The sequence below is a fragment of the Herpailurus yagouaroundi genome, unplaced genomic scaffold (genome assembly GCF_014898765.1).
Source record: "Herpailurus yagouaroundi ecotype Mexico unplaced genomic scaffold, PumYag 162, whole genome shotgun sequence".
Taxonomy (NCBI): Eukaryota; Metazoa; Chordata; class Mammalia; order Carnivora; family Felidae; genus Herpailurus; species Herpailurus yagouaroundi.
The window spans coordinates 25,819,656-25,830,842 of NW_024412403.1; the positions used below are offsets into that span (position 1 = coordinate 25,819,656).

Genomic DNA, 11,187 nt, shown 5'->3' on the forward strand with positions numbered 1-11,187 from the left:
TTCAGCCAGGTCACGATCTCACGGTCCGTGAGTTCGAGCCCCGCGTCAGGCTCTGGGCTGATGGCTCAGGGCCTGGAGCCTGTACCCGATTCTGTCTCCCTCTCTCTCTGCCCCTCCTCCGTTCATGCTCTGTCTCTCTCTGTCCCAAAAATAAATAAACGTTGAAAAAAAAAATTAAAAAAAAAAATGTGACAAATACTAAAAATGCAGTTTAGGTATGGGCATTTAGAAGTAAAATGCTTTTCTAAAGGAATCTATGGTGAGTTATGAGCAAGTATATGAAAATTGGCAATAGATTTTAAACATGAGATCTGATCTACTCCTATTGGATCATTTCAGTCATACAGATTCAGTCATAACTGTTCTGTGAAGGGTTCATTAGCCAATGTGAATCCCATTTCACTTGATAAAACTTTCCAGGACTGTTTTTTGTCTAACACGACTTCTCATTTTTTTCCACAGCCACAGCTTGTGATGGCAGGTTTTTGTTGACTGGAACTTCTGGGTCCTTCCAGGCTGTTCATTACCCAAAGCCTTCTAAATCAAGTGTTGTTTGCCAGTGGATTATACGGTAATATATCATTTTCTATTCCCTGTTGTTAAGTCATAAAGTCTTTCCCTGATACAATAAGTCTTACCACCTATTGTAGTCTATTTTTTAACAATCATTTTCACTGGCTATGAAGCAGTCTTCCCAACTGATAACCTGTCCTAGAAGTTTCTCTCTCATTCTTCAAAAAGGTGTTCTATCCTATGGGTAATACTGTCTAATTAATGGGGCCATCGTAGGATTCTGTGGCAAACTTTCCCCCCCTTATGATTGGCACAAATCAAGGGTTGCCAAAGTGAACAGCACACATTTACATCTATATACTGCAATATATAATATTTCCCATTACTTGCATCCTGGCCACCAAGGATTCTTTTCTCATTATGCCAGCATCTATATGAAAATGTCCTCTGATGTGATTTAGTCATGGCAGATTAAGAGTTGGGGACACCCTCTATACACATCCTACTAGACAATAGTAGCTAGATCTTGAATAACACTAAGATCAGTTAGCATGTCAAATACATGATATTGACCTCCAAGCTCTTAATTCAATCCACTAATTCAATCATTATGATGATCCAAATAATTAAACTGCTGAAGACTGATTGACCTCAATGTTTATCTAAGCATTTTGCACACAGGAGCAGTATCTGATGTTCCTCCCAGATTCCAAAGGAAAATAATTTGTACTCAAATAAATAAAAGCAAAGCTGAAATAAACTCATTATAACTTTTTAAGTTCAGTTTAAATAAGTTAATGAGCAATATAAATTTAAAAAAAAATCATCTTAAGCCACTGATCATTTTTCTCCACAGAGCATGAAGAATAAACATTCTCTGGAATTCACTTTGATAAATGACATTCTAGTTAGTTCATTTCTCTTAACAGCTGGGTAGGACTGTGGTTTCCCAATCCAACTTGCTGTATAATAGTTTTAATCATTGTCATGACTCACTAGAAAACTAGGGGAAATCAACATTACGACTGATTAAAGAAGGTTATAAGGCAATGCCAAACACATTCTTGCCAACCATGTATGATAGAAAATGGTTCCATAAAGATTCACAGTGTTGTTTCCTTGTGTAGACATACCCCAGAGATAAGATGGGATATGAAGGGAAATTCGTATTTCCCTTCAAATTCATGAAGGGAAGAAGAACATTCTGTTCTCTTTAAATAATTTCTATTTTGGAGTTCAGCCACATGTAAGATATGTTTTCATGCTCTAGACAACATGTTACTTGTATGCCAAAGATAAGATTTTGTATTCAAAATGACAGCTCACTTGTCAAGTGAAGAATTAACCAATTTGGGGGATATTGTTTCTAATAGAATCAGATCAAATTTAAAAAGAAGCATTTATAAATGGCTATTAGCATTGATTACAAGTAAAATGAAAAATATTCTATTCCTTACTTAAAATGTCAGCAGAAAGGTTTAGAAAAATCTTAAATTACTTTCTCTGAAAATGGAAAGAACATGAATCCTAAATTATTTCTTCATGCAATCTTTGAAATTTTATTCACACCAAATAAATATAATTTAATTGTTAAATTTAATTGTTAAATGCTTAATAAAACTGGATCAAACTTGTAGGAGAGTTTATAAGGAGAACCCAACAAACTTTTGCCATAGTAGTAATATCATTTATGTAACAATCAAACTATGTTAATTAAGGATTTGTATGGTTCTATTCTTTTTTACTTTTTTTCCATTACTTAATTTTTAAAACCATTTTTAAGAAATACACCGTTAGTGCAGCAATGATTTCCAAACCCCAAAGGACCTAAAATGTTACCCTAAACACTGCACTTCAAGATGAAATCATGAATTAATTAATCATATAAACAACCTAAGTATTTTGTTTTTCTTCTTGAAACTGGTTACTACAATGGTGATACATTGTCTTTGATAGTTTGTTTTTCCTAATTATGATCAAAGGGGGTCATAAAGATAATCATGTTTCCTATAAGCTTGAAGACCATTAAATGGTGGAGAAATGTTTAAGATGCAATTAAACTATATTTTAGTCTAGACCAGCCCATCGTTGGAATTATATTAAAACTACATTTAGCAGAGAATCAAATATGAAGAATATGAGCACCCGAGACAATCTGTATGAATTCAAATCTTCCCTCTACAGATTCAAAATATGTGATCTCTAGCTAATAACTAAATCTCTTTGACCCAAAATTTCTACACCCTTAGAGTTCAACATCTCTAAATTCAGAGGCCAAAGTCATTATTAAATGTAGTAATGAATGTAAAGGGCTTAGCCCCATATTAAATTATCAAAAAAAACTGGGCTTTAAAAAGATTAGCTATTGATACAAAAATACAAAATGCATAAGTTATATTTAGAAAAATACCCATTCCCTTAAAAATCAAAAGATAACCATGTCTACATTTTAAAAAACTGATATTATATTTTCTAATTAGTCTTCTATCAATAAATGACCAAATTTTTATTGCAAGTTGGCTTTTCTGAGTCAGAAGAAATACTCACTAGTTTCTCTCTTGTACCTTCAACTTTATACATAAAGAAAAGTAAAGGAATCCTGAAAGCAAAATTTCCTAAGGAGTTTCTCTTGTATCTCTCAGCTTTATAGCTTAAAAATAACACATGAAGGAAAATTCATTTTATTCTTCCCTAAAGACATCAAAAGTTCAATTAAAAAACTAGAAATCACTCTGAAGCCTACTTCATTTCTTCTTCCCATGTCTTCTTAAACTTTGACACTGGAGTCCTGAGGTCGCACTACCAGGCTCACTCACCCACCTCTAAACTGACCTAACTGAGGCAGAATTTGTATAAATGGCTGCCACCATTTGCAAGATCACATAAGAACTGACAAGATTGCATATGTAGAAAATCACAAAAATACACACACACAGACAATCTGTTAGAACTAATAAAAGAAATCAACAAAGTTGCAGTATACAAAATTCATATAAAAAATCATGTGTGTTTCCATACACTAACAATGAATAGTCCAGAAAAGAAATTAAGGAACAAACCTATTTACAATAGCACCAAAAAGAATAAAGTACCTAGGAATAAACTTAACCAAGGAGGTTAAGACTTGTACACTGAAAACTACAAAACATAGTTGAAAGAATTTAAAGAAGACACAAATAATGGGAAGACATCTCATGTTCGTGGATTGGAAGACTTAATATTGTTAAAATGTAATAATATATTAATGTCCATACTACTGAAAATGATCTATGGATTCAATACAATCTCTATCAAAATCCTAATGCCATATTCTTACAAAAATATTAAAGAAAGAATTCTAAAATTCATATTAACTCATAAAAGACCCTAAATAACCAAAGCAACCTTGAGAAAAAGAACAAAGCTGGAGGCCTCATACTTCCTGGTTTTAAAATACATTACAAAGCTACAGTAATCAAAACAGCATGGTACTAGCATAAAAACAAGTACATAGACCAATAGAACAGAATAGAGAACCCAGAAATAAACCCACACCCTATGGTTAAATGATCTTTGTTAGGGGTCCCAGGACTACACAAGGGGAATACAACAGTCTCTTCAACAAACAGTGTTGGTAAAACTGGATATTCACATACAGAAAACTAAAATTGGACCCTTATCTTACACCATAGAAAATCAACATAAAATGGATTAAATACCTAAATGTATGACCAGAAATCATAAAATTCCTAGAAGAAAAGATAGGAAATACATCATTCATACACCAGCCACATACCACACATGAATCACACATACAGCACACAAATACACATAATATTCACACAAGACACATACCACACACACCACATATAAACAACACATATACAACAAACACCACAAATACAACACACATACCTATTGCATGCATCATACACAAACACCATTTGGAATACCACACATATCACACACATGAGACACACTCAGTACACACATACATACAAACACCATATTCACCCCACACATAAACAACAAATATGCAATCAACACACATACGACAAATCCACCACACCCATATCAACCAAATACCACACAATCATATCTCACATACATAAAAAAAATAGAACTCTTCATAACATTAGTCATCACAGTGATTTCCTTTAGTTGCGTAGACAACTAAAGCAAAAATAGACAAGTGGCATTATGTCACATTAAAATCATCCCACACAGCAAAGGAAGAAATCAATAGAGTAAAAAGGCAACCTATGGAATGGAAGGTAATATTTGCAAGCCATATACCTGATAAAGTGGTAATACCCAAAATATATTAGGAACTATTACAACTACATAGCAAAAAAACAAAACCAAACAAAACAAAAACCAAATATCTAATTTAAAAAGATGGACAAAAATCTCAAATAGGTACCTCTCCAAAGAAGACATACAAATAGTCAACAAACATGTGAAAAGTTGCTCAACATCAACAATCATCAAGGATATGCAAATTAAAATCACAATGATTAAAAAAAAACCAAAATGTTATAAATTTGGTGAGGAAGTGGAGGAAATAGAACCATGTGCACCGTTGATAGAATGTGAAATGGTGTGGTAACGATGGAAAACAATACAGAGAGGTTCTTCATAATTTTAAAAATAGAACTACTGTATGATCCAGCAATCCCACTTCTGGATATTTATCCAAAAGAGTTAAAAACAAAATCTCTAAGAGATATTTGCAATCCCATGTTCACTCCCACTGCAGCATTATTCACAACAGCCAAGGAATGGAAACAACCTCAATGTCCATGACTGAGGAATGAATAAAAAAATTGTGGTACATACATACAAGGGAATATTTTTCAGTCATTAAAGGAAGGAAATCCTGTCATATGCAACAACATGGGTGAACTTTGAAGATATCATGTGAAGTGAAATAAACTTTTTACAGAGGGGCAAATACTGCATGATTCTATTTATATGAAGCATCTAAACTATTCAAATTCATAGAGACAGAAAGTAGAATGCTGGTTTCCAGGGACAGAGGGAGGGTGAAATGGGGAATTACTGTCCAATGGTATACAGTTTCAGTAACACAAAGTGGAAAAAGTCCTAGAGATCTGCTGTACAACATTGTGCTTATCGATAACAGTTCTGTATCATAAGCTTAAAAATTCATTGAGCATCAATCTCATGTTATGTGATTTTTAAATCCCAATTAGAAAATGCATCCAAATTTTAGAATGCATAAAGAGTTTTGACAACTTGTTAAGAGTGTAGTAACCTATTTTTTGCTTAATTTAGTGTAAATCAAGGACTCTCCATTAAACTGAGCTTCGATGACTTTAATACATATTACACAGATGTATTAAATATTTATGAAGGTGTGGGTACAAACAAGATTTTAAGAGGTAAGTTAAAACAAATATACAATCCATTATCAAAATGAAAATATGTAGTAAACTCTTTGAAGTGATGTGTTTTGACTTTGATTTTAAACTGAATATGGACTTGAAATTTAAGTTACTGAAAGGAAAAGGCAAAACTGGTTTTCATTATAAAAATGAACAATTTAGTTCCCTATGTGATCAATCTTCTTAGTAGTAAAATGGTTACTACTTCACATTACCCTCTTCTAACTATTTTTTAAAATAAGATGGAATTTTCCAAAGAAATATAATTGTGTCTTTGGCTACTATGCTTTGTTTGTTTCTCCCCATTAAGCAAAATTCAGACAAACCTCAAAAATCATTGTTCTCATTTTCTCTAACATTGCATTGGTTATAAACTCACAGAATGTCTTCCTATTTTCAACATGCACTCTACTATTCAGTCTTTTGCAAGACTATTATGAATACAACGAGTAAAACAATGGCTACCCCAGGATGTAGGCTCATTAAATGATAGGTATAGGTGGTATTGTCCTTTCATAACCATTGTCATTATATACATGGACAGTAATAGAAGCCGAATAGAGGGCGGGGAATTCACTAATATACATGTGCCCACTCTACTCTGTCTGGTCCAACCGTTATATGGGTAGAAAGACAAAAAACTACTCTTGCTTCTATTATTGTGACCAAGATTTAGCCATTATTAGTGTGGCATGAGCAATACCTGACAGAGCCAAATTTTTAGTTTTATAACTGCTTAGTTTGTGTGTTTCTTAGAGGAAATTTTTCAATAAAGGGATGCATCTTTTCTTTTTATGAGTATATAGTGTTGTGCAGCTAATAATTAAAAACAAAAATATAGCTTTTTCAAACCATAAATATGTATAATAATTTGAGGTTTTCTAACACTTAGGAGAAGAGACATTTCAATTAACCAATTAATCACTACTAGTGCTCATTATACTGAGTGGTATAATATAGATTGATGAATCAATTTTTGATAGAATAATAAATTGACGGATGGGCAGAAGGATGGATGGATGGATGAACAGATCTATAAGTATATAATAGTCATTCATTTTTTTTTTTTGTAGCTTCTCTCTGGGAAACCAATCCTGGCACAATTAGGGTCTTTTCCAACCAGGTTACTGCCACCTTCCTTATAGAATCTGATGAAAATGATTACATTGGATTTACTGTGACATATACTGCATTTAATAGCACAGAGCTTAATAGTAAGTATTGTTTACTATTTAGCCTTTGAATTTTAAGATGCTTTAATATTGTAATGGAATTTTAAAAGTAGCAGAATTTAAAGTTTTAGAACAATGTCATAATTTGTTTTATTATGCAGGTTCTTTAATGAGTATCTCATGTATAGCTCTCTCTCCTTGATACTTAGGAAAATTGAGAAATTAGAAAATAGTTCATGTTCTTCAAAAGAATCAAATAATCAATTCCAGAAAAATTACAAAGTTTCATATATGTATACACACACATATGCATAAAATTAATTCTTAGAATATTCCAGAATATTGACCAATATTCTGGGTAAACCAATAGAGATCAGATGTAAAATTAAAGAATACTAAGAAAAAGAAGCTTGCTTTGCTAAAGGCCTACTGGGATATAGGAAGCATATTAATTTAAGACAGTTGGCAACAAAAAGCTATTTTTTTTCAAAATGGAATGAAACAGAATGAAGATGAATTAAAAAAGACTATGTGCATGACAATTATAGATATACAAGACTGTATAAGACTAGATTATTTTTGATGCAATCGGTTACAATTAGTCACACTGTGGGCTAAATTTGAAGTATTTTCTTCCTCTTTTTTTAATTCACAGATTATGAGAAAATTAACTGTGATTTTGAAGATGGCTTTTGTTTCTGGGTCCAGGATCTAAATGATGATAATGAATGGGAAAGGATTCAGGGAAACACATTTCCTCCTTTTACTGGACCAAATTTCGACCATACTTTTGGCAATTATTCAGGTATAATTCATACTTAATTCAAAATCAAAGGGAAGCTGGTGTTTTCTGCAGTTTAATGTGGACAGCATTAAATTAAAAATAGTCTTTTCAGATTTTCTTTTTTAAAAAAATCATGGACTAACAAATGTTTTGAAGTGAAAATGGTAATCAAATAGGCCAGCAAATGAGAATATTTCAAAAGATACATTATTTTACCCCGTATATGCATGAAATATGGAAAAGTACACAGAGGCTATTCCAGATAAGACTTAGGTTGTTGGGAGGAGCCAAGATGGCGAAACAGCATGGAAGTTTTTTGTGTATCTCGCGTCCATGAAATACAGCCAGACCAACACTAAACCGTCCTACACACCTAGAAAACTGATTGGAGGATTAACACAACAATCTGCACAACCTGAACCACAGAATTCAGCAGGTACGTGGTGTGGAGAGGTGAACTTGGGGACAGAAGCCGGCGGCAGGCAGGGAGCGGCGTTTGCAGGTGAAGAGAGGACGGAGACTGGGGGGAGGGGAGCATACGGGAAAAGCACCCTTCCCCAAAAGCAGCTGGAGAGAAAGTGGAAAATTGGAAACAACACAAGGACTAAACTAAAAAGGGAGAAAGGAGAAAGGAGAGGGTTTAAATTCCACTAAGACTGTAAACAAGGGGAGCGCAAAGGTTGCAACTCCACAGCTCCATACCTGTAGGTGCTCGGGTGAAAAGGGCGAATCCCCAGGAGCAGAACGGGGTCCAGGGGGTTCTCGGACCACACGGAGAAAAGCGGTTCCATTGCTGGAAGGACATTTGGTGGAGACTGTTGAAGCCACCTGGTCCCAGCAGATCCCAGAAAACGGCCACATTCGCTGGTGCTGGAACAAGGTCTTTAAGGGTGAAGCCTGGTGCCAGATGTGTACTGTGATTTCCCATAATCCCTGAAATGCTGCTGCTACACTATCGCTTGAAGTTTTCTGGGCGGGCTGGCACCTGGCTGCAGTCTCGAGAAACCGGCAGCAGCAGGGTCCCGCAAGCGTTCCTGGGTGCAGCTGGCATTCAGCCATTGCTCGGTGAGACCCTCCCTCAGAGGGGCGGAAAGGGTCAAAGCCGCAGTCTTTCAGAAGTAAGGGGCCAGCGAAACAGCCACATGAGACAAAACTCGGCAGGGAAGTACGGCCTGGGGCTTGGTCACGGACAGTGAAGAAGCAGGGAGTGGATGAAACCTGAAGACAGGATGGGTGCGCGATTGCTGATCCGGGAGAACAGTTCCGACACTAGAGACTGGATACTTGGGTGACACAAGTTTCACCTATCCCGCGCATGCGCATATGCATTTACCAGTGGGGCAACAATCCACCCCAGTAGGCTAGCAGCGCCATCTAGAGGAGAATGGAGCCATTACACTGAGCCCCACCCAACTGGACCAACCTCGCTCTTCAAGAACACAAGTCTCACCTCCTACTTAGTTTAAGGACTATAAAGTGGTACATAGTCTGACTTCTAGGGGAAAATGAAGTAATTCCAGTCCTATTTCAATCTGTTAGCAGGTCCTTCTATTCAATTTTCTTTCTTTGTTTTTTTTCTTTTTTTTCTCTTTTACACTACTTTTTCTTGAATACAGAAAGAAAAAATTCATTTTTATTTTCAATTTTTATTAAAAATATTTTGCTTTAATTTTTTAAATGTATTTTTTACTTTTGTGTAAATGTTTTCAAATTCTATCTTACTTCCATCATTTTATTTTAGTCTACTTCAGTGTATTCACCTTTTCAAAATTTCAAACGATTTCCTTTTTTTTACTTTTTCTTTTTTCTCTTTTTCATTTCTTTTCTTTTTCGTGAATGCAAAGACAAAAACTTCATTTTTACTTTTGATTTCTATTAAAAATATTTTCTTTAATTTTTTTACTATTTTTTTGCCTATGCAATTTTTTTTCAAATTATATTTTACTTCCATCATTTTATTTTAGTCTGCTACAGTGTATTCACTTTTTCAAATTTTCAAACGATTTTTTTCTCTTTTTCATTTCTTTTCTTTTTCTTGAAAACAGAAAGAGAAAAATTCATTTTTTATTTTTAATATTTGTTAAAAATATTTTTCTTCAATTTTTTTCTACTACATTCTTTACTTTTGTGTAAATTTTTTCAAATTCTATTTTACTCCCATCATCTCATTTTAGTCTACTTCCGTGTATTCATTTCTTCAAATTCTCAATTTCCTTCCCCCACCTTTTTTTTCTCTAATCTGTCAAACCACTTTCAGCACCCAGACCAAAACACACCTAGGATCTAGCATCATTTATTAGATGTGTGTGTATATGTGTGTTTTTAATTTTTTAATATTAGTATTTTTTAATTTTAATTTTTCTACATCATTAATTCCTTTTCTCCCTTCAAAATGACAAAATGAAGGAATTCACCCCAAAAGAAAGAGCACGCAGAAACGACAGCCAGGGATTTAACCAACACAGATACAAGCAAGATGTCTGAACCAGAATTTAGAATCACAATAATAGGAATACTAGCTAGAGTCAAAAATAGATTAGAATCCCTTTCTGCAGAGATAAAGAAGTAAAAAATAGAATGAAATAAAAGTGCTGTAACTGAGCTGCAATCACGGATGGATGCAGAGACGGCAAGGATGGATGAGGCAGAACAGAGAATCAGCGATATAGAGGACAAACTTATAGACAATAATGAAGCAGAAAAAAAGAGGGAGATTAAGGCAAAAGAGCACAATTTAAGAATTAGAGAAATTAGTGACTCATTAAAAAGGAACAACATCAGAATCATAGGGGTCCCAAAAGAGGAAGAGAGAGAAATAGGGGTAGAAGGGGTAGGGGAGCAAATCATAGCAGAAAATTTTCCTAACCTGGGGAAAGACACAGACATCAAAATCCAGGAAGCACAGAGGACCCCCATTAGATTCAACAAAAACAGACCATCAACGAGGCATATCATAGTCAAATTCACAAAATACTCAGGCACAGAGAGAATTATGAAAACAGCAAGGGAAAAAAAGTCCCTAACCTACAAGGGAAGACAGATCAGGTTTGCAGCGGACCTATCCACAGAAACTTGGCAGGCCAGAAAAGAGTGGCAGGGTATATTCAATGTGCTGAATCAGAAAAATATGCAGCCAAGAACTCTTTATCCATCAAGACTGTCATTGAAAATAGAAGGAGAGATAAAAAGTTTCCCAGACAAACAAAAATTAAAGGAGTTTGTGACCACTAAACCAGCCCTGCAAGAAATTTTAAGGGGGACTCTCTGAGGGGAGAAAAGATGAAAGAAAGAAAGAAAGAAAGAAAGAAAGAAAGAAAGAAAGAAAGAAAGA

The 11,187-nt window shown here is 34.5% G+C and overlaps 1 protein-coding gene across 1 annotated transcript in view; it reads left to right on the top strand.

Moving 5' to 3' along the window:
* Nucleotides 1–11,187, top strand: part of TMPRSS15 (transmembrane serine protease 15) — a 121,780-nt gene that overhangs the window by 33,211 nt on the left and 77,382 nt on the right. The window contains exons 6-9 of the mRNA XM_040485015.1: nt 463–571; nt 5,791–5,897; nt 6,974–7,114; nt 7,728–7,877. Coding sequence (XP_040340949.1) covers nt 463–571; nt 5,791–5,897; nt 6,974–7,114; nt 7,728–7,877 — 507 coding nt within the window. The remainder of the gene's footprint in view (nt 1–462; nt 572–5,790; nt 5,898–6,973; nt 7,115–7,727; nt 7,878–11,187) is intronic.